The 21,668-nt window shown below is 66.7% G+C and overlaps 5 protein-coding genes across 9 annotated transcripts in view; all 5 read right to left on the bottom strand.

Annotated features, from left to right (window-relative positions):
- Positions 1-1,305: 1,305 nt before the first annotated feature.
- DUSP23 (dual specificity phosphatase 23) lies at positions 1,306-4,363 on the bottom strand. Its single transcript, XM_082298519.1, has 3 exons — positions 4,251-4,363; positions 2,433-2,705; positions 1,306-1,709 (listed from the first exon to the last, which is right to left on the bottom strand). The coding sequence occupies exons 2-3, from the start codon at positions 2,700-2,702 to the stop codon at positions 1,524-1,526; spliced, it is 456 nt and encodes a 151-aa protein (XP_082154645.1). The 5' UTR covers positions 2,703-2,705; positions 4,251-4,363; the 3' UTR covers positions 1,306-1,523.
- Positions 4,364-5,432: 1,069 nt separating this feature from the next.
- Positions 5,433-6,779, bottom strand: LOC309583119 (mucosal pentraxin-like). Its single transcript, XM_082298645.1, has 3 exons — positions 6,504-6,779; positions 6,193-6,362; positions 5,433-6,031 (listed from the first exon to the last, which is right to left on the bottom strand). The coding sequence occupies exons 1-3, from the start codon at positions 6,533-6,535 to the stop codon at positions 5,436-5,438; spliced, it is 798 nt and encodes a 265-aa protein (XP_082154771.1). The 5' UTR covers positions 6,536-6,779; the 3' UTR covers positions 5,433-5,435.
- A 333-nt stretch (positions 6,780-7,112) lies between these two features.
- Positions 7,113-8,546, bottom strand: LOC309583120 (serum amyloid P-component-like; the record flags this gene model as incomplete). Its single annotated transcript, XM_082298646.1, has 2 exons — positions 7,113-8,268; positions 8,483-8,546. 2 exons carry the CDS (start codon positions 8,544-8,546, stop codon positions 7,649-7,651), a joined length of 684 nt encoding a protein of 227 aa, XP_082154772.1. The 3' UTR covers positions 7,113-7,648.
- Positions 8,547-9,618: 1,072 nt separating this feature from the next.
- On the bottom strand, positions 9,619-12,204 carry ACKR1 (atypical chemokine receptor 1 (Duffy blood group)). The gene is made up of 2 exons (XM_082298550.1): positions 12,010-12,204; positions 9,619-11,213 (listed from the first exon to the last, which is right to left on the bottom strand). Exons 1-2 carry the CDS (start codon positions 12,028-12,030, stop codon positions 10,281-10,283), a joined length of 954 nt encoding a protein of 317 aa, XP_082154676.1. The 5' UTR covers positions 12,031-12,204; the 3' UTR covers positions 9,619-10,280.
- A 3,676-nt stretch (positions 12,205-15,880) lies between these two features.
- CADM3 (cell adhesion molecule 3) overlaps positions 15,881-21,668 on the bottom strand; it is a 17,926-nt gene continuing 12,138 nt past the window's right edge. The window contains exons 5-12 of one of the 5 annotated variants that reach the window (XM_082298662.1): positions 21,552-21,668; positions 21,197-21,367; positions 20,362-20,452; positions 19,727-19,896; positions 18,277-18,399; positions 17,453-17,578; positions 17,007-17,069; positions 15,881-16,698 (exon numbers count right to left, since the gene is read on the bottom strand). In XM_082298662.1, coding sequence (XP_082154788.1) covers positions 16,580-16,698; positions 17,007-17,069; positions 17,453-17,578; positions 18,277-18,399; positions 19,727-19,896; positions 20,362-20,452; positions 21,197-21,367; positions 21,552-21,668 — 980 coding nt within the window. In that variant the 3' untranslated portion in view covers positions 15,881-16,579. The remainder of the gene's footprint in view (positions 16,699-17,006; positions 17,070-17,452; positions 17,579-18,276; positions 18,400-19,726; positions 19,897-20,361; positions 20,453-21,196; positions 21,368-21,551) is intronic. The other 4 variants (XM_082298664.1, XM_082298663.1, XM_082298665.1 and 1 more) reach the window with 4 other exon arrangements.

Raw genomic sequence — 21,668 nt, 5'->3', positions numbered from 1 at the left:
CCCCTCTGCGTGTCCCAGGCCCTCTGTGCCAGCGCTCCCCGCTCGCCCTTCCCCATCCCAGCTCCCATTGTCTAATCCCATCCTAAATGTGTCCCCACACGGGGACAGCCACTGGTGCCATGTCCCCATTTCCCGGGCTGAGCCGGAGCTGGGCCGCCCGCCAGGCTGGGGGGACAGGAGGGGACAGGAGGGGACAGGGGGGACATCCCTGTGGCGTCCCCAGCGCGGAGCCGGGATGGAGGGACGAGCAAACCCCAGATGTGTGACACCAACCCGGCCACACCGGAGCCCCGGCAGTGGTGCTGGGGTGATGCCCCCCTAGCCCGGCCCCCCTTGAATGGGGTGGGGGGTCCATGGAGCCCCCCCGGCCCGGCCTGGCCCCCTGAGCCCAGGGGACTCTGAGGACAGCGTGAAGTCAGCAGGGTTAAGGGCAATAATTCTGCCGTAAGCAGCTTTCGGCCGCTCCGGCCCATGTGCTCCCGTGAGCTTAGGCTGGACACCGCTGTCCGGCACTGCCACCGTGGCCACATCGTCCCCACTGTGTCCCCACTGTCCCCATGCCAGCCCCCACACAGGGCTGGGAACCCCAAACCGGCCGTGGCCAGAGCTGGGGCCCTGAACGACCCCAGAACCAGGACCCCGAGAGACCCCAAAACAAGTATCCCAAAGGACGCCAGAGCCAGAACCCAGAGTTGAGACCCCAAAGCCAGGACCCAGAGAGACCCCAGAGCTGGAACTCAGAGCTGGGACACCAAGGGACCCAGAAGCACGACCCTGAGAGACCCCAGGATCCTGGAACCAGGAGCCTGAGGGACCCATGAGCTGGGACGCAGAGCTGGGATCCTAAAGCCAGGACTCCAAAGCCAGGATTCAGAGCCAGGAGCCAAGAGCTGGGAACCCGAGGGACCCCAGAGCCAGGATCCCAAACAACCCCAGAACCAGGATCCCCAGTGACCCCAGACCCAGGGCCCTGAGGGAGCTCAAAGCCAGGATCCAGAACCAGACCCCTGAGGAACCCCAAACCCAGGCCCCCAGAGCCACGACCCCAAAGCCAGGACTCCAAATCCAGAACCCAGAGCCAGGACCCCAAGGAACCCTAGAACCAGGACCCTAAATGACCCCAGAGCCAGGACCTTGAGGAGCCCCAAACCCAGGACCTCAGAGCCATCACTCCAAGCGACCCCAGAGCCAGGACCCCAAATCCCGGGATGCAGCTGCCAACCAAGCCGGGTCTGGGGGTGCCCAGCAGAGCCACAGCCAGGCATCCCTGCCACATGCATCCCAAAACCAGACCTAGAGAGAAGCCACAGGCCAGTCCTTTAATGCAGGAGGGGACAGATGGGGCTGGGAACCCCTGGCACTTCGGGGTGCCCGATTCCATGGATCCCATCCACGTGCTCAGGCCTCCTTGCCATCCTCCCCAGTGCTGCGGAGGGGCAGATGCCACCAGTGAGCCGGGACTGGGGACACTTGGGAGCCACAGCTGGGGAAGGGGACCTCCACGGTGACAGGGGGGGTGGCACCTACTGCAGGCACTGGCAGAAGCGGATCACGGCCTGCTCCTGCTCCGGAGTCTCGATGGAGCCGGGCCGGAGCCGTCGGATCTCGCGGATGGCGTCGCCGCCAGCCAGGTGCCGCTCCTTGCACAGGTAACAGGCCAGCAGCGTGCCCGTCCGGCCGTAGCCCAGCATGCAGTGGACTGCCACGGCCTGGACACAGGGACACGGCGGGTGGGTGGCACTGCCGGGCCCCCCCGTGCTCCCCATTCACCCCCTGGGTGACAGGCAATGCCCACCTTGGCACTGCCTTCATCTCTCACCTTCTCTCACCCCCCTCCCCTCATCTTCCCCTCTCAAAGTGTCACCCCCTGAGGTGTCACAGCCCTACCACAGGTGTGTGTCCACCCCCAGCTGTCACCCCCCCAAGGTGTCATTCCCCCGAGGTGTCACCTTGCCAAGATGTCACTCCCTCCAAAGTGTCCCCCCCCCCCCACCAAGGAGCTATCCTTCCAAATGTCCCCCCCTCAAGTGTCCTTCCCCAAGTATCTCCCTCACTGCAGTGTCACCCCCCCCGAGGTATTGCCCCCTCAAGGTGTCACCCTGCTGAGGTCTCCCCCCACCAAGATGTCACACCCTCGAGGTGTCCCCCACCCTGAGATGCCGCTCCCCGGTGTCCCCCTCGTGTTCTCCCCGTGGTGTCCCCTCAGGTACCTCCCCACATGTCTCCCCCAGGTGCTCCCCTAATGTTCCCCCCCGGTATCCCACCCAGTGTCACCCACCCTCCCAGCTGTCCCCTCCAGCTGTCCCCCCACGGTGTCCCCCCGAGTTGCTCCCCCAGGAATCCTCCCCGGATCGTCTCCCCCGAGGTGTCATCCCTGAGGTGTCCCCTTAACTGCCCCCCCCCCCGGTGTCCCCCGGTGTCCCCGGCCGTACCTCCCCGCGGCCATTGGCCTCCTCCACGATCTGCAGGAAGCTCTGGATCTGCTCGGGGCTCGGGGGGGTGAAGTCGGGCACGCGGAGCCGGTGGAGCTGGATTTGGGGACAGCAGCCGTGGTGGGGCGGGGCCCGCTCGCTCAGGGACACGAGGTGCCGGACCCCGCACTCCCGCAGGTACCGGTAGTGGCCCGGCTCCCGCGGCATCGCCAGCCCCGCCAGCCGGCCCTCGGCCACCCATGAGAAGTTGGGGGGCTTGGATGCCCCCATCGCCTGTGGGGACAGGGGACACGGCTGCTCGGGGGACACCATTGCCAGGACCCCCAGGGCAGACCCCCTCGGATCCCCCAGGGCAGAACCCACAGGAGCCCCAGCTCAGAGCCCCCAGGTCAGGATTGCTGGGACCCCCAGGGCAGATCCCCTGGCCAGCTCCCACCCACGTCAGAACCCCCAGGTCAAAACCCTTGGGGCCCCCATTTCACACCCCCAGGACCCCCCAGGTCAGGCCCCCAGGCCCCCCAGTACCACCCACCACAGAACACGGCCATGCCCCCCAGGTCAGGACCCCCAGGACCCTCTGGCCACGACCCAACCCCTGGGACTCACAGTTCAGGTTCCCTGGGATCCCCTGGCCAGGACCCCCCACATCAGAGCCCCTAGGTCAGGACCTCCAGGATCCCCAATATCACCCCCAGGAGAACATGGCCAGGCCCCCAAATCAAGTCCATAGAGACCTCCCAGTTCAGGTCCCCCAGGAACCCCTGGCCAGGCCCCTCAGTTCAGGCCCCAGGACCGCCAGCACCCCCTCCCCAGTAAATGAGGCCAAGCCTCCAGGATCTCCAGGATCCCCAATACAACCCTCCCCCCCCCACCACAGAACGTGGCCAGGCCCCCTGGGACCCCCAGTACCACCCCCATTAAGAATTTTGCCAGGCCCTCAGGACCCCCAGTTCAGTGCCCTGGGACCCCCTGACCAGGCCCCCAGGACCCACAGGTCAGACTCCCTGGAACCCCCAGCTCAGGAGCCCAGACCTTATTACCACCTCCCCAGGACAGCTGGCCACGACCCCTGAGACCCCAGTTAAGGCCCACCAAACACCAACCCCTGGAGAACATGGCCAAGCCCCAATCCAGGCCCCTGGGACCCCAGCTCAGACCCCCAGACCCCCCCAACACCATCATCCTGGAGAACCCAGAACGCCTCCAGGACCCCCAGTATCACCCCCAAAGGCCCCGGGCCAGGACCCCTGGAACCCCTAAATAAAGCCCCCAGACCCCCCAGCTCAGATCCCACACATCAGGACCCCAGGACCCCCTTGGCCCTCCAAAACCACCCCCCTGGAGAACCTGGCCAGATCCCCAGGACCCGCAGGTGAAGACCCCCAGACTCCCCATTTCAGACCCCCCATGTCAGGACCCCCAGAACCCCCAGGCTCCCCAAAACCACGCCTTGGAGAACGCGGCCAGGGTACCCCAAACCCCCCTGCACCCCCTGGCCAGGACTCCTGGGACTCCCAAATAAAGCCCCCAGACCCCAAATTCAAAGCCCCAAGTCAGGACTCCCCCCCAAACCCACCCCCCGGGAGAATGTAACCGGGTCCCCCAATTCAGACCCTCCAACCTCATCAGCCCCCGGGACCCCCGTTCAGCCCCCCGGGCCCCTGTGGCCGCCCAGCCCCGGCCCCTCCCGTCCCCGCGGGCCGCAGCTCCGGGCCCGGGCCCCGCTGGGCCCCGCTGGGCCCCGGCCTCGCTCCGCTCCCTCCGCCCCGGCCCCGCCGCCCCCTGCGGGACCCCGGTGTCCCCCCGGCCCCGCCGTACCGGGCAGGCCGCAGGGGCGGAGCGGGGCCGGGCCGGGGCGGAGCGGGGCCGGATCGGGGCCGGGCCGAGCCGGGAGAGGCCGCAGCGAGCGACGGAGGCGGCGCGGGCGGCTCCGGGGGTGACACAGGGGAGAAGGGGGGACAGGAGGGAGGAGGGGGACACGGGGGAGGTCGGGGGGTGAGGGCTGGTGCGGGGGGACAAGGGGGGACGGGCCGCCCCCGGCTGCGGGGCCGCGCCGGGACACGGGGCTGAACCTCCGGGACAGCGGCCTGGATCCCCCGGGACAGGGGGCTGGACCCCCCGGGACAGCGGGCTGCAGGACTGGGGAGCTGAATCCCCCAGGACAGGGGGCTGAGCCCCCCGGGGCTGTGGGACTGAGGCCCCCGGGACACGGGATTGCCACCCCGGGGCTGTGGGACTGACCCCTCGGGGACACGGACTGCAGGACATGGGACTGACCCCTCGGGGACACGGACTGCAGGACACGGGGCTGAAGCTTCCCCTGCACCCCCAGGGGCTCCAGGACATGGGGCTGAACACCTCGGGACTCCAGGACTGTGCCCGCGGGACACAGGGCTGGACCCTCCGGATATGGGGCTGTGGGCCATGGGGCTATAGGGCTGAATCATGGGGATACAGGACAGGAAACGCTGGGGCTGCGGGGCTGAACTCCCCAAGGGCTCCAGGACTGCACCCCCAGAGCTCTGGGTCTGAACCCCCCAGGACATGGGACTGTGCTGCTCCAGGACATGGGACTCTGGGACTGAACCCGCAGGGACACAGGGCTGTGCCCCCCAAGGGCTCCAGGACTGCACCCCCAGAGCTCTGGGACATGGGACTGAACCCCCGAGGGACACCCGACAGTCCTGGCCCCCCAAGGTTCTGCCCCAACCCCAGACCCCACCGTGCCTGGGGGCTGCCAGGGGTGCACGTCCCCCATGGCACTACCTTGTCCCTGTCCCCAGCTCAGCCCCACGTCCCCAAACCAGAGCAAGGCCCTGATCTGGGAGCAGCCCCTTCCCTCCCTTTACCCCTCACCCTAAGGAGCTTCTGAGCCCTGCAGTGCCTTGGTGGGCCCCAAAGACCACCAGCACCCTAAAAACCTGTTTCTGCATTTATGTGATGTTGGGTGGCTTTGGGGGAGGGGATTACACAGCAGGGATCAGGGACAGCCCCCCCACAGCCTCAGGGCTTCAGGTACACCTCTCCCACAATCTTGTAGGGGAAGTTCCTCCAGCCAAAGATGGGGGTTTCATTGGGGCGGTTATTCATGGCCGCTTTCACCTCCGAGGTGGAGATCCCCATGTCCCACATGTACACGGACGAAATCTCCCCCATGAAGGGCTGCTGGTCATTGAAGCTGCCCCCAAAGCTGTCCTGGTTGTGCCCCAGCAGGATGGACGCTGGCACTCCCACGGTGTAGCCCCTCTGCAGCCCCTTCCTCGGCCAGGGCTTCCCGTTGAACCAGAACCGTACGATGCCGGTGGAGGATTCCCAGCTGGCGCAGACGTGCTCGCTCTCCCCAAGGCTTTTGGGCACCGTAAAGAGCAAGAACTTGCCCCCTACATAGAGCTCATACCGGCCAGGTCCAGGCTTGAAGAGCAGGATCTCTTTGCTCTGGTTTTTGGTGGCGTAGGAGAAGAGGCTGTAGGGCCCTGTGAGGTCGGTGAAGGACCTCAGGCACACGGTGAAGTTGTTCAGGGGCTGCTCCAGCTTCGCCTTCACCTGCACATAGGCGCTTTGGGACTCTTGAGGGAACACGAACACCGAGCCCACCATGTCTGCGAGAGGTGAGACAGAGGTGGCTGCTCCTGCCATGGCTGGAGGTGACCTCCAGCATCAGCCCCCAGTATGGGTGCCACCACCACAGGGTGGCATGGGGTGGTGAGGACAAGCTGTGGGGAGCAGGGGAGAGCCTGTGTCCTCTCGGTGCCATCCCTACCGTTTATCCACAGGCTGTAGGTGGCCACAGCCGTGCCCTGGGGGCCGCTGGCCGTGCAGGTGTAGGTGCCCAGGTGGGTCTTGTTGAAGGGGCGGAAGAGCAGGATGCTGTTGGGGCGTTTCTGCAGGGGGCTGGGACTCCCTTGCTTCTCCCACAGGTACTCCTGGGGGCTGCACCAGCCCGGGGTCACTCAGGGGGGACACCCGGCGTGGCCGTGCCGTGGGGTGCGGAACACGGGGGTGCTCCCTGCCTGCACCCAGGGCCGTGCCGTGGGGCAGTGGGAGGGAGGGAGGGAGGGTGGGGGGCCTTACCCGATCTCCCCGGTGACCTCGCAGATCAGCATCAGCTGGTGGTACAGGGTGGGCACCGGCGGCCGCGCCCAAATCTGGGCCCTCAGTGTTTCTGCGGCACCCAGAGCTCAACCTGGGCTTGGGGTCACACTGTCCTGCTGTCCCTGCCTGTGGCACCCCCGTGTCCCTGCACTACCCCAGCGTCGAGTCGCTGCCACCCCCCACTGCTGTCCCCCCATTTCGGTGCTCAGGGTGCCCCTCTGGGCTCTCGCTGTGCTGCCATCGTGTCCCCTCCTCCCAGCCTTCCCAAGACCCCTGTGCCCTGCACGGCACCCCCGCGATGAGCTCTGGGTGCCCCTTTTATGGCACAGCCACTGTGGGTCCCCCTGCACCCCTTTGTGCCCCCCATCCCTCCCTTGCAGAGCTCGGGGTGCCCCTTTCACTGCACGGTTACTGTGGGGTCCCCCATACCCCCTTTTGTGCCCCCCCCACCCTTTTGGAGCACTCAGGGTGCTCCACTGGCCCCATAAACACCCCCCCCCCCATGTCCCCGTGCCCTCCTCTGCACCCCCTTTCCTCATGTCCTCGGGGGGGGGTCCCGGTGTCCCTCCCACCCCTACCTCGTGGGGCTGTGGGGCTGAAGAGCGCAGCGAGGATGAGGAGGCAGAGCCGCCACCGCGCCATGGCACCGCCAAACCCGGCCATTGTCACCGCCGTGGGAAGGGGGGACCTCGGAGCCACCCGGGACTGCTCAGGGGCTGACAGGAACTTTGGTGGCGACCCTGACCTTCGTCCCCAGGCCCCAGGGCTGTTGGGCAATCAGCAAGGGGCTGGTGTGTGGGCGTGGGGACAGGCTTTGGGGACACTTCCCCTGTCCCCAAGATCGCAGCCTTCTGGTTCCTGACTCCGTATGGGGCTGGGCAGTGCTGGATCTGTGTCGTGCTCGTGCAGGGACGGCCGTGGGGCAGCTCAGGGGCGTGGGGAGGGGAGTGGGTGCCCCGGGTGTTGGTGGCACTCGGGGGCAGCCTGTCCCCAGCTGGAGAACCTTCCTCGTGGTGGGTTGTAGAGGTGAAGGGGTGCTGGGTGACGGGGAGAGGGGTTTGTGCAATGGGGATGAGGAGGGGGCGGGGGGACCGAGGCCACCCCCACCGCAGACCCCGCAGCCCTCAGGCCCTCAGCGCCTCCCGGAGCCGCGGTTTCACCACCACGTCTCCCTTCACCTCGTAGCTGAGGCTGTTCCAGGCCAGCAGGGCGGGCGGCAGGCGCAGGGACAGGAAGGCTGCGCGCATCTTGTCCGGGGACAGCGTCACGTCCCACAGGTAGACATCGGTCAGCTCCCCCGAGAAGGAGTTGTAGAAGTCGAAGCCGCCACCGAAGCTGTCCTGCTCCTGCCCCAGCAGGATGGCGGCCGTGGCCCCCACGGTGTAGCCCCTCTGCAGCCCCTTCCTCGGCCAGGGCTTCCCGTTGAGCCAGAACTCGGCGATGCCGGTGGCGGATTCCCAGCTGGCGCAGACGTGCTCCCAGTCCCCGCGGCCCTCGGGGACGCGGAAGGTGACGAACTTGCCCCCTACGTAGAAGCGGTACTCCTCGGGTTTGGGCTTGAAGAGCAGGATCTCGTTGTCCTGGGCTTTGGTGGCGTAGGAGAAGAGGCTGTGGGGCCGGCTGAGGTCGGTGTAGGAGCGCAGGCACACGGTGAAGTTGTGCAGGGGCTGCTCCAGCCGCGCCCGCAGCACCACGTAGGCATCGCTGGGATCCTTTCGGAACACGAACACCTTTCGGTACAGGTCTGGGGACAACACAGGGGACGTGCTGGCAGGTCGGAGCGTCCCACAGCCCACTCTGACTGTCCCGGAGCCTTCCGCTGTCCCCCCGGGGTGACTCCCTGCTCCAGCATCCTGCAGCCCCACTGACCGAGAGTAATCCGAGAGCTGCTGCCGCATCCCCCGGGACCTGCCCTGCCCCGTGCTGGCTCCTGTCCCCCCAGCCCGGTGCCCCCCTACCTTCCTGGGCCGCGATCCCCGTGAACCCGGCCAGGACGGCCAGCCAGAGCTGCAGGTAACCCATGGTCGGTGCTGGAGCCGGGCGGGGGCAGCGCTGCCGCCGGCTTTATGTGCCCGAGGGTGGGAGGGGACTGGTGGGGGGGGTTGTGTCCCCCCCCAGTCCCAGCCTGGTGTGCCTGGGAGGGGCGATTTCATGCCCTGAAGGGACGATTTCATGCCCAGGATGGGTGATTTCATGCCCAGGGTGGGTGATTTCATGGCATCACGCGGCCATGCCACAAGACCTTGGGTCACCCGCCTGCGCGGGGCTCCCTCGGCGTGTGTGTCCCCCCCCCCCCCCCCCGGTGACAGGGACACCCCAGCCGTGTGTCCACCTGGGTGATGGGGTGGGGACATCCCGGACACTCCTTCCCCCTGCTCTGGGCAAAGCTCCGTGGGAGGGACCTGGTTTGATTTGGGATCATCCGAGGGGTGCAGGGAAAGCCCCCCACCCCCCTGCCCTGACCCACAGCTCGGGGGCACATCCCGGGCTCTGCTCTCCCCGTCCTGCCCGAGGGGACCGAGATGGAACCGTGGGCACCAGGTGGCCGAGTGTCCAGTGTCCTGGGCTGACCATGGTCTGGGGGTCCCAAGAGGACGGGAACGGGGGAAGGTTTTGCCTGCCCCAAATGATGGTGCCGGCCTGAGGTTGGGGGAGTCCCTGAAGGGCTTTGATGGATCGCCAGGTTTGGGGCCGATGCGGGCTCATTCCGCCCCGGCCCGTCCCGCAGTTGAGCAGGGATGAGCCCGCCGGTCCTGCAGGGCTTGGCTCGGGCAGAGCGGCCCCGTTGTCGCCCCGCTCCTGTGCCCGTGTCACACCCCGTGACCGCACGCGCCCGTCCCTCGTGGGCTCTGGGTGTGAGTGCCGCCGTGCCCCCGTCACAGCTTCCTTAGGAGCTTTTCCTGCCAATTTGGAGGCACGAGGAGCACACGCCCCCCATTTCCCGCCCCCCCCGCCCCCGTGCCCCCCACCACCGCCCAGTCCCGGCCAGTCCATTCACCGGGCTGGGCGAGTGCCTCTGGCAGTTTATTTGTTGTCTGTAATCCCCACTGGATCCTCTTGGCTTGTCGGGAGAGATGGAAAAAATCCCCTCGCTTCCGAAATCTCCCCCTGGAGCTGGGGGGCGGGGGCAGGGCTGAGCCTCGGGGATCCCCCGGGAACCTGGGGTGACCCCCCCGGGCAGCCTGAGGCACCCCAGGGCTTTCTGCGTTGGGAAGTTGGGGGGGCCCGGCCCCAAAGAGGGGGCTGAGACCCCAAGGGAGGGGACAGAGGGTGGAGGGCACCGAGCCGGGCACAGAACGGGGGGGTCGTGGGGGAGCGTTGGGTGTGGGACAGAGGCTGTGGGGCTGGGGGGGTACTGCAGGGGAGGGGTCTGTGTTGGGTGGCCACAGGTCAGTGCCCAGGGGCAGGAGGTGGTGCTGGGCAGCCAGGGGTCAGTGCCAGGGGACCAAGGCTTGTGCCCGGTGGCCAGGGGTCAGTGCTGGGTGGCCCAGGCTGGTGCGGGAATGGCCGGGGGTCCGTGGTGGGGGCGCAGGGACTGGTGCTGGGGCATCTGAGGCTGGTGTGGTGGGGCCAGGAGTCAGTGCTGGGTGGCCAAGGTTGGTGCCCGGGGGCCAGGGTCCGGTTTCAGGGAGCCAAGTCTGGTGCCAGGGGTCCAAGTCCGGTGCCGGGGGACCAAGTCCGGTGCCGTGGGTCCGTTTGGCTCCGGCTGCAGCCCCCGGAGCTCGGCGGCCCCCGGAGCTCAGCAGCCCCCGGAGCTCAGCAGCCCCCGGCCCCGCCGGCCCCGCGGCGGCAGCGCCAGGCGAGCAGCAGCGCCAGGGGCCCGAGGCCGCAGTGCAGCACCCCCAGCCCCTCGCTCAGCCCCAGCGCGAAGTCGAAGCGCTCGAAGGAGCCACAGGTGGGCTCCAGCAGCTGGGCCTGCAGCAGGAATTCGCCGGCCAGCCCCGCTCCGTAGGGCACCCAGAGCCCCAGGAAGAGCCAGCTGAGCCCGGCTCCGGCCGCCCAGTTCGCCCTGAGGCGCGGCACGGCCAGCGCGGCCAGCAGTAGCCCCGCGGGCAGCAGCAGCAGCAGGCAGAGGCACAGGGTCAGGTGCAGCAGGTACACCGGGGCCAGGATGTCCACGCTGCGCCGGACACAGCTGGTGCCCGCCGCCACGCCGCTGACCAGAGCTGCCGGCGTGGCCAAGAGCAGCGCCACTGCCCACAGGGCCACGGCCAGGCGGCGGCTGCGGGGGTCCCAGCGAGCCCAGGCGGTGCTGCAGGAGCCGCTGGCCACCAGCAGCGCCTGGGCGAAGAGGCTCCAGTGCCACAGGAGGTGCGTGAGGCGACACGGGCCCGTCCCCAAGTACCAGCCCCACCCGATGCCCGCGGCCAGCGCCGGCAGCAGCGCCGCGAACAGCGCCGTGCCCAGCGCCAGCTGCGCCACCAGCGCGCGGCTCTGCGGCCACCGCCACGCCTGGGGACGCTTGGCCAGGGCCACCAGCAGGGCACCGGTGCCCAGCGCGGCCGCGGCGCAGGTGGCGGCCAGGAAAGGGGGGGCGACGCGCTGGAAGAGGGGACAGAAGTGGTTGTGGCAGGGCGCGGCGTCGTACTCCACGAAGGTGTCGTTGCTGTCACTGTCGTCGTAGAAGGAGGAGAAGTCCATGATTTCCGCCAGGTCCAGGGAGTCCCGGGTCTCCAGGATGCCGGGGGTCTGCGGGTGACGGGGATGGGCATCAGGCGGGTGCCACATCCCACAGCATCCCGGCCATGGGGCCGCCCCCGCCGGTGCCGGTGCGGGGATCCCCGGGCCGGGCTGGGCAGGGCGGGTTATCAGGGAGGGACACGCTGCGGGCACGGGGGGGCCGTGGGGGCTGCCAGCCGGGGGTGCAGGATGGGGCCGCAGGAGGGACACAGAGCCCAGAGGGTGGGCACAGACCCCGGAGGTGGGCACAGACCCCGCAGAGCCTCCTGTGAGGGAGCCCTTGCCGGCAGCACCTGCTGTGAGCCGCGGTCCTGGGACCCCCCTGATCCTGCTCAGGACTGGGGATCCTCATGATCCTGCTCTGAACTGGGACCCTCACAGCTCTGCTCAGTGCTGGGGACCCCCGTGACCCCACTCAGCACCAGGGACCCCCCTGATCCTGCTCAGAACCGGGGACCCCCTGATCCTGCGCTGTACCGAGGACCCCCTAAAGCCCACTCTGCACTGGGGACCCCCCTGATCCTGCTCAGAACCGGGGACCCCATGATCCTGCACAGTACCGGGGATCCCCTAAAGCTCGCTCAGCACTGGGGACCCCCATTGCCCCGCTCAGGGCTGGGGGACATCCATGTCCCCACTCAGCCCCAGGGACCCCCGTGATCCTCCTCAGCCCTGGGGACCCTCATACTCCTCCTCAGCACCGAGGACCCCACGACCCCGCTCAGCCCCAGGGCCCCCCGTGCCCGCCGCCCTCCCCTCCGTGGGGCTGTGACACCCCAGGGACAGGAACTGGGGGGTCACTCACCACGGGGACACAGTTGCCCATGACGGTTTCCCACGATGGCAGCGGCTCCTCCGAGTCTGGGGGCTCCGCTGGGCGCTGGGGGTGGCACCCGGGGCTCAGGGGTGATCACTCGGGGGTGGCCACTCGGACAGGCACCCCCACAGCGGCGCCCACTCGCCCGGGGGTGTCCGGGGGTGACTTCTCCGCTCTCCCTCCCTCGGCTCCGCTCCTCCCGCTCCAAAGGGAGCCGAGGACTGCGGGCAGGAGATAAGAGCTGCCCCCAGAGCCGCCCTCCTGCCCTGCCTGGCACTTTGTGCCCTGCCAGGACCCGGCGGAAGGCAAGGAATGCGGCTGCCGGGAAAGCTGCGGAGCCGCCACAATTTCTCGAGCAGGAAACGATCAGTTCTTGGCAGAACAAGTTAAATTCATTAGGAATTGTCTTTCCAGGCGCTCCGGGGATGCTCCCGGGGCTGGCTCCGGGGCCGGCAGTGCGGAGCTGCATCCCGGGGGTGCCGGTGGGGCGTGAGCCCGGCGCCAGGCACGGGGAGGGCTTTGGGGGGCAGGAGGGGGGTGGGCACTGAGGGGACCCCGCGGCGCCTTCCTGCACCCCTGGAGCATGGAATTCCCCGGCTTTGCCCCGGGAGGAAGGAGGGCCGGGAAGGAAGGGCTCCTGGGGTCATCCTCTGGCATTGGCCCAGCTTGGTGACAGGGCTGGTGGCCTTGGTGGCCTTCGGGCCCTGTGGGAACATCCCTGGAGAGGAGCGGGGCTGGGGGTCTCCGGGGTTGGGAATTAGGGTTGCCGGTGGTAATTTGGGAGGGGCTGGGAGGACATTTGGGAGTAAAAGGACTGGGGTGGGGGTCTGGGAATTGGCAATTTGGGAGGAGCTGAGGAGCAGATTTGGGGGTGAAAGGGCTGGGGGGCTTCAGGTTTTGGGATTGGGGGGTTACTGCTCTTTGAGGGGAACTGGTAATTTGGGAGGGGCTGAAGGTCAGGGGTGGGGGGCTCTGGTGGCTCTGAGGGGCTGGGAGGACATTTGGAGGTGAAAGGGCTGGGGGGCAATCTGGGAATTGGCAATTTGAGAAGGGTTGAGGGGCAGATTTGGGGGTGAGAGGGCTGGGGGTCTCCAGGGGCTGGGATTGGGGTTGCTGCTGTTGTTTTTTGGGGGGAGGTGCTGAGGGTCGGGATCAGGGTGACTGTGGTGGGTCTGGGGGCCGGGTGGGAGGTTTGGGGTGTGGGAGGGAGGGCAGTCGAAGGCAGCTGCAGTTTGGGGGCTCAGGAGAGGTTTGAGGGGGGCTGATCTCAGCCTCTCCCCTGACCCACACCCCCCCCCCCCCTCCAGCTCCCCCTGACCCCCCAGCCCCAGAGGCAGAGAGCCAGGCGGGTAACGTGTGTAATCCAGATATATTTATAGGATTATTTTCCGAGATTAGCACAGGATATTAGAAAGGTTATAAAGTCACATCGACGGTCGTTGGCTCCCTTTATGTACAGACAAAAACACAGCACAACAACACAGCCCAGCCTCTGCCCCCCGGCCTCTCCAGAGCTCCCCAAAATATGGCTTTCGTGTCTATTGAGAGTTCAGTGCCGGCCGGGAAGCGGCCGCGGCCTCCCAGGGGGTCCCGGATCCTCCCGGGATCCTCCCGGCCCAACCCCGTGCTGGGTGGGCATGGGGCCACCACCGAGGACCCCCCCCAGGACGGGGTGGTGCCCCGGGCTCTCCCAGACACGGTGACACCGCCGCTGTCGCCTCCCCCCGCCCCCCGTGTCGCCCTCGGTGTCACGCCCCAGCCCCGCTCCGCTGTCACACCACCCGTGGCACCTCCTGGAGCTACGACACGGTGTCACCAACCCCCGAGGGGACAAGGACAGGGGCCAGACCCCACCCTGTCACCCTCCACATCACCTGGATGCCCCCAAGCCACCCAGCACCCGCTCCTCCGCCCACCTGCGACACGGGGTGACCGTCACCCGCAGGACTCCACACGGTGACCCCAAAAGGGTCTTTGCCACCGCACCCCACCCCTGCCTCTCGCCAGGTGGCTTCTCCATCATGACGTGGAGCATCCCAGTCACAGCTTCCACCTGGAGTCCTCCCAAGTCGGGAGGGTCCCCGTCACCCCACGGCCTCTCCCCGCTCACACTGGTGGCACCTGGTGCTCCTGTCACCCCCAGGTGTGACACAAACCCCCTCCACTGCTCCCACCTCCACCAAACCCTTTGGCTCTCGCTGGCAGAAGAGGCCTCAGGTGGATTCTCCGATCCCTCTCAGCCCCTGTCACAGCCAGGGCCGTGGCTCAGCCTCTCTCTGTCACCTCTGCAGGTCCCCAGGCCCCCCCAGGTGACACCGGGCCCATCCTCCACTGCCACAGCTCCCCGTGCCCGCTGCTCCCCGGGCTGCCCAGCCACACCCCACACCTCAAAAACACCAAAAACACCGTGGCACCTCAAAACCACCAAATCCAGGCTGTTCTCCCCGGCCCCTGGAGCAGCTCTGGAGCAGTGGAAGCGACGAGAAACTGAATTCCAAGAGGGAAAACCCTCCCTGTCCCTGTCACCTCCCTGCCCCAGGGACCCCTTACCCCTCTCCCCTCCCAGTTCCCAGCGCTGTGGCTCTGCCTGGGATCCCTGCGGCCCCCGAGGAGATGGAATTGTACTGAGAACAACACCCGGGTGTTTTTATCTGCAGGAAGAACTCGGTCGTGGGGACCTCGGTGACGGCGTCGGCAGCCCCAGGGTTCATCCCCCAACCCCAGCTCGGAGCTGCCCTGGGGGCTCCAGGCCCACGTCCCCCACTCCAAGAGGTGGGAAGGGAGGAAAAACACCCCAAAAATGGTTGTGCCCAGCAAAGGGACCCTCAGAGGGTCCGTGTGCTGCTCCGTCCCAGTGCCGCCGCTGCTCCTGACGCATGGCCGAGCCTGGTCACATCCGCAGCGTCCCCAGTGTCGCACCCAGCCCTCGCTCCCACCTGTGCCTGTCACCGAGCTGGGCCTCCCCTGCCTCACCTCAGCCCCCTCCAGCCCCACTCAGTCCCCCACAGGTGACCCGGTGCTGGCAGGGTTTGGGTGGGGTGACACTTGCAGCCCCGTTCTCCCTCCACCTCCCAGCTGAGGTTTCCCATCCCACCCCGAGGACTTTCACTCCTTCCTGAAGGGCCCCCTCGTCCCCCAGAGTACCCCAAATCCATGGAGTGACCTCCCAGGTGAGGTCACCCCCTCCCAAAGGGCTCCCCTCCTCCAGACAACCCCAAATCCACGCGGTGCCCGGCGCAAGGGTGGCTCCTGCAAGCCCCCGGTGTCCGGACCGGGATGTGGGATCCTAGGAAACCTCATCCCAAGGGTGCAGGGTGTCCCAACGATGCTGGGGGGAGCAGTCCCATCCCGGGGGTGCATGGCTGGGGTGGCCAGGCTGGGGCTGTGCTGGAGAGGTTGGGAAAGGTGTTTGGTTTTGTCTTGGAAGTGATGGTGAAAGAGGCAGGAGGAAGGGCAAGGAGGAAGGATGAGCCACCCCCCCTCCGAGCCTCTGTGGGGACCCCCGAAGTCCCCAGACCCCAAATCCGGTTGTTTTGGCCGCTGTTGGTTTGGGCTCTCGGAGCCAAGAAGAAAATCAGCCCTTTCCAAGCTCATCCCTGCCCTGGGAAGGGGCTAAGGAGGGAAGGGAGGCAGAGAGACCCTGGCAGAGCCCCAGCCCTGCTCTGGGGGTCCCAGGGAAGCAGCCCCAGCCCCAGGGGTCACACCCCTGCACTGAACATCTCAATAGATGGTTCAAATCGGCATTTCCAATCCGAGAATTTAGGGGAAAAAAAAAAAAAATCGGGGCCTTTTCCTCTGGATTTGCCCCCACCCCCCCCAAAATAAACCTCAGCCCTCCCCCCCTCCCGCTGGGGTGGGCCCGGGGAGCTGTGGGGGCTCCCGGTGTCTCCGGGGGTCCCACCCTGGACTGTCACCCCCTTTCACACACTGACTGCACGAGGACAGCTCTGCTCCCGCATGGACACTGCTCCACAAGAACCACCAAGGATAAAACCGGGGCAGGGTCTCGCTCCGCTCCCAGCTGGAGTCACCCCCCCGGGGCTGGGGAGGGGACAACGGGGACACCCAGGGTCCCGAGCTTGCCCCGGGGAGCCCGGAGCTGATTTTATCCTTGGATGTCAAAGAAACCAAAACGGAGAGAAACAAAGGGAAGAGCTACATCGACCCCAGCCCAACACCCCAACCAAGGGCCCGAAGCAAAGAGCAGCCACAAAACCAAAGCGAAAAGGTCCAAAGGAAGAAGGAAGAAGTCGCTCACTCACGGGTTGGTCTGTGGGTTCGGGGCGTGGGGATGGAGGTGCAAGCAAGCAAACGGGGCCGGGGCTCTCGCTGTCGGAGTGAACGATTTGTACAAGTTCAAGAGGCGTCAGCAGCGCCTCGTGGCCGGTGGCTCTCCCTGCTCTCTGTCCCGCCATCCCTCTGTCCGTCCGTCCGCCCGTGCCGGGCGCCAGAGAAAATCTGTTGGGTTTTGTGGGGTTTGTGGTCTGGTTGCTGTTGCCATCGGGGTTCTCTTGGCTCCATTTTTCGCTCTCTTGCTCTCTCTCTCTTTCTGACCCCTTTAGATGAAATATTCCTTCTTGTCGTCGCCGCCGGCCTGGCCGCCCTCGGCGTTGATGATGGCGGTGTCGGCGTCCGGAGCGTCGTCCGAGCCCTTGGCCTCGTGGGTCAGGTACGTGCCTGGAGGTGGGGACAGGGCTGGGGGTCACGGGGGGCTCTGCCAGCGCCCCCTCCCACACAAACCGGGGGAGGTTGGGCTGCCTGGAGGGCTCCGTTGGGCTTGGCTGCAATGGAAAAGTCACCAGGATAGGATAGGATGGGATGGGATGGGATGGGATGGAGACTCCCTGGGGGTGCTCCAGGCATTTGTAGCAGTGTCCACTTGTGGAGCGACCACTGCCCGTCAGGCTCCTGCCCTCCCACCCAGCCCTCCTGGCAAAGCAGGGGGTCCCAGCTGCCCCCAGAGCAGGGTGGGGGGCTCTACTCACACATCACCTCAGGGGGTGGCCGATGGCGGGGTGGCACCGTGTCCCCAGGGCTTGGGCACAAACCTGCCGGGCATGAAAAGGGCAGGTGGAGGGAAAGGAGGAGGAGGAGGAGGAGGAAGGCACAGGGAGCAACAGGAAGAGGGAGGAGGTGTCGGGGAGATGGGGACAGGGATGATCCCGGGACAATGGGTGAGGAGCAGGGGTGGAGAACGGGGTGGGAGCTGCCTCCCCCTGGCGCTGCCACTCACTGGGACATTCCTGACATTCCCACGCCGGGCAGGTCCCCCAGACCCAGGGAGGCTCCGCTGGTTCCTCTCAGGACTCGGGAAGGGCTGCAGGACCAGGAGCTGCCTCCCTCCACCCCCCACTGCCCCCTCGCTGCGGGGACACGGCCCCGGGACCCCCGAGGGGCTCCCCGTGCCCCCCCTGCAGCCCCCAGGCCGTACCTTTGTGCCTGATCAGGTAATGTCCCAGCACGATGAGCAGGCTGAGCAGCAGGAAGACGATGACAGCCACCACGCCGCCGATCATCGCGTGGTACGTGCTGGAGGTCGAGGGCACCGGGCTGGCGTCTGCCCAGGCAGGGGGGAGAAAAGAGAGAAGGGGCTGAGACCCTGCAGGGTGGGGCAGAGGCTGCTGCTCCCCCCGGGGGCTCCGTCCTGGGCCAGCAGCTCCATCCTGCTCCGGATCCTGGCAGCGAGAACGGGGAAGGCAGCGGGGGAAGCAAAGGGGAAATCCCATCCTCCACAGTGGGATTTTGACCTCAGAAAGGGAGGACGAGCAGGCTTGGGTGGAAGGTGACACGCAGGCTGGCACCCCGAGAGGTGATGGCACCCCAAGGACAGCAGGAGCCCAAAGCTGGTCCCAAGTCCAGGATCCGTGCTGGGATCCTGCGTCAGCCCTGGGGCACAGCGACAAATCCTCCTCCCGCTGTGCCCCATCAGCTCGGGAGGGGGACAGAGCCACATCGGGACAGGACAAGGCGGGGGACACACAGGGGAGGCAGCAGGACAGAGGGACAACACGTGACACGGACACACAGGACAAGGGGCAGCTCGGGGAGCTGCTGCTGCCACGACCCTCCGGGAACAGCCAGGGCCTCCTCCTGGGAAACGCCAAAATCCACACACGCTGAGGGACCAGAGCCGGGCTGGGCACCCGGCAGGGCTGTCCCCAGGCCAGGCCTGGGCCACCATCCTCCTGTGGAGCTCCTCGGGCCGGGCTGGGGAGCAGCGGGTCCGCAAAGAGACAGAAAAGGAGCTTACGGTACCTTGGATGGGAGCTGGAGTGAAGGATGGAGCGGAGGCCATGGAAGCATGAGAGATGGGCTGGGAAGGGCCCGGCGGAGGGGCTGGAGTGGAGTGAACGTGTGGGGTGGGGAGCTGGGGAACATCTGGGGAGGACAACAAAAACACAGGACACCAATCAACGCCGGGAGGGGCCAGCGAGGTGACAGAGCCCAGAGGGGGGACCCTCGGCAGGGCCATCCATGACCCCACGGGTCCTGCTGCTCTGCTCCTGCCACCAGCCTTTGGGACACCGTGACCATCTTCCCCCATGTCCTGTCCTGCCAGACCCTGGTGACCCCTGAGGGACCCTGGGGAAGTGTCACCCACCACGAGGTGCCACCTGCACGCTCCTGCGCACACTCTTGGGGACCACGGTGCTGGGCAGGGTGGCACCAAGGTGGGCAGGCTGGAGGGCTCAGCTGGGCACAGAGGTGGCTCTTGGTGCCTGAGACGTGAGTGGCTTTAGGGACAAAAGTGGGGATTCCACACAGGGAACCAAGCCTGGACATGGAGCTCGTGTGCTGTGACAGCGGCGGTGACACCAGGCAGGTGAGGGACAGTGGGTGCCACCTCTCATGGCCAGCACCTGGGGTGAGCTCCTGGGTGGGTGCAGAGAGCTCTGGGTGCTCACAGGACACCACACGGGGAACAGGGGGGACACACAAGGGGTGACACGGGGGTGACTGCAGGAGCAGGCTCAGGGAGGGGACACAGGGGACAAAGCGCCTGAGGTGCCACCGCTGCCATGCGCTGCAGGGGAAGGGCACTGAGTGCCCAGGAGGGAGGGGAAGGAGCCGGGACAGGGCTGGGAGGGAGAGATGGAGGGAGGGTGGGAGGAGAGCAGGACCAGCCTAAATCCAGGGAAAATCACAGGGAAACGGGATCACAGAGTGTGGGAAAGGGCTGAGATGGGCACCGGGAGCTGGGGTGGCAGCTGAGGGTGGGCACGGGCAGCACCACACAGCACACACAGCCCTGCCCCACTGTGACACAAGGGACATGGGGACACAGGGACACACACACAGAGCCCTGCCCCACGTGTGACACAAGGGACATGGGGACACACACACAGAGCCCTGCCCCACTGTGACACAAGGGACATGGGGACACAGGGACACACACACAGCCCTGCCCCACTGTGACACAAGGGACATGGAGACACACACACGTGTGACACAAGGGACATAGGGACATGGGGACACACACACAGAGCCCTGCCCCACGTGTGACACAAGGGACATGGGGACACGGGGACAAGCAGAGCACAGCCAGGGCGGCCCAGGGGACAGCACCATGCGGGGAACGGCAGGAGCTGCCCCCTCCCACCCAAGGACGGGCGCCAGGGGTGACACGGTGACACTTTCTGGGCACAGGGGATGCAGTGACCCCTTCACCAGGACGCTCCGGCCACTCCGGCCATGCCGCACTCACCGCTGACGTCCAGGTTGTACTTGGCCACCACGCTGCCCATGGAGCTGGTGGCCGTGCACACGTAGGTGCCACTGTCACTCTTGTTGAGGAAGGGGAAGATGAGGACGCTGTCGGAGCTGAGCTGCAGGGGCGCGTCGCTGCCCTCCTTCTCCCAGAGGAATTCCTGTGGGCTGAGGGATGGCACGGGGGTCAGGACACCGGGATGGGGGTCAGGACACTGGGATTGGGGTCAGGCACCTCGGGATGGGGGTCAGGACACCGGAATCGGGGTCAGGCACACCAGAATGGGGGTCAGGCACCTCGGCAGGGGGGTCAGGACACCAGGATCGGGGTCAGGCACCTTGGATGGGGGTCAGCACCCCGGGATGGGGGTCAGCACCCCGGGATGGGCACCCCAGGATCTCCTGGGAGGCAGAGGGGACAACGTCCCATTTAGGGACAAGCCAGGACGGATCTGCTGCTCCAGGAGGGGACTGGAAGCTCTGACTGCTCTCCACGGAATACCCGACCCCAAACCCACCCCACAGCATCTGCCCAGCTCCAGGCGAGGCTCGCTGTGGGATTTGGGAGCCCGGCAGCGGGAGGGGAGGTTGGCTGGGCCCTGAGGAGGAGGAGGGAGGTGAGGAAGGCCTTACATGGGGTTGCCCTGCCCATCGCACTGCAGCTGCAGCTTCTCCCCCTCCCGCGGGTACTGTGGGTGCGGCTCGATCTTCGCTGTCGGCTTGTCTGGAGAAGGGGAGAGGAACAGCGGGGTGAGCGCCTGGTACCCCAAATCCTGCCCCTGGCACCACAAAATCTCTGCCCCTGGAACCCCAAATCCTGCCCTGGAACCCCAAATCCTGCCCCTGACACCACAAAATCTCTGCCCCTGGTACCCCAAATCCTGCCCCCGGAACCCCAAATCCTGCCCCTGGCACCATAAAATTTGTGCTCTAGCACTCCAAATCCTGTCCCTGGCACCCCAAATCCTGTCCCTGGCACCCCAAATCCTGCCCCTGGCACCACAAAATCTCTGCCCCAGCACTCCAAATCCTGTCCCTGGCACTCCAGATCCCACCCTGGCACCTCAAATCCTGCCCCGGCACCCTAAAACTTGCCCCTGGCACCCCAAATCCCGCCCCTGGGCTGGTTCTGGGCGTGCAGGGCTGTAGGGTGACAGCACCCAGGGGTGGGGGCAGCACTCGGGGGGTGCTCCCATGTCCCTCACCCTGTCACCACCGCAGGGAACAGGCAGGGAAAGGGGAACAGGGACAGGACGAGAGAGGTGGGGCAGGGAAGGAGCAGGGACAAGGGTGTGGGACATGGGGACAAGCAGGACACAAGGACAGGAGCGGGAAGCTGAGGGAAGTGCCACCGTGCAGGGGCAGTGTCACCTTGCCCTGTGTGTGACAGGACCACGATGGTCACACCAGGCCACCTCTGTGGGGTCTCCTGAACCCCCATTCCCCCCAAAATGTCCCCCCCACGTACAGTGGACCTGCAGCCTCTGCGTGGTCGACCTCTCCGAGTTCTGCAGGGATTCGTGGTCCACCGTGCAGGTGATCTCCACCTCGTTGTCCTCCTTGGTGACACGGAACTCCACCCTGCTGGTCACCGTGAAGGTCTTGCCGTTGGGGTCCTCCACCACCTCGGTGCCCGAGTCTGTGGGGACAGGGGACAGTCAGAGCTCAGGGACACGGGACCCCAGCAGAGGCACGAGGTGACGGCACACTGCGCAGGGGACACGCTGTCCCCGTCCCACGGGATGCCAGTGTGGTCCAGGGCACCCTGCGGTCCCCCCACAGTGTCCCCCAGCGGTGCCAACCCCCAGGACAAGGCCACCCACCCTTGATCTCCCTGTTGCCCTTCCTCCAGCGCAGCTTTGCCGCGGGTTTGCTGCCGGACGAGCGGCAGATGAGCCGGGCCACCTTCTCCTCATCGATGGGCTGCTCGTGGCCGAAGA

This window comes from Coloeus monedula, assembly GCF_965178545.1.
Source record: "Coloeus monedula genome assembly, chromosome: 29".
NCBI classification, from domain to species: domain Eukaryota; kingdom Metazoa; phylum Chordata; class Aves; order Passeriformes; family Corvidae; genus Coloeus; species Coloeus monedula.
Note: the sequence above shows the minus strand (reverse complement) of the source record. Positions and strands in the feature narration are given on the sequence as shown.

Excerpts from the sequence above, each read along its gene's own strand:
- ACKR1 (XM_082298550.1), bottom strand. The coding sequence starts at position 12,030 with ATGGGCAACTGTGTCCCCGTG. Across the intron at positions 11,214-12,009 it reads TGGGCAACTGTGTCCCCGTG|ACCCCCGGCATCCTGGAGAC; the intron begins GTGAGTGACCCC and ends CGTCACCCGCAG.
- LOC309583119 (XM_082298645.1), bottom strand. The coding sequence starts at position 6,535 with ATGCTGATCTGCGAGGTCACCGGGGAGATCGG. Across the intron at positions 6,363-6,503 it reads GAGGTCACCGGGGAGATCGG|CCCCCAGGAGTACCTGTGGG; the intron begins GTAAGGCCCCCC and ends GGGCTGGTGCAG. Across the intron at positions 6,032-6,192 it reads CTACAGCCTGTGGATAAACG|ACATGGTGGGCTCGGTGTTC; the intron begins GTAGGGATGGCA and ends CACCTCTCGCAG.
- DUSP23 (XM_082298519.1), bottom strand. The coding sequence starts at position 2,702 with ATGGGGGCATCCAAGCCCCCCAACTTCTCATGGGTGGCCGAGGGCCGG. Across the intron at positions 1,710-2,432 it reads AGGCCAATGGCCGCGGGGAG|GCCGTGGCAGTCCACTGCAT; the intron begins GTACGGCCGGGG and ends CCCTGTGTCCAG.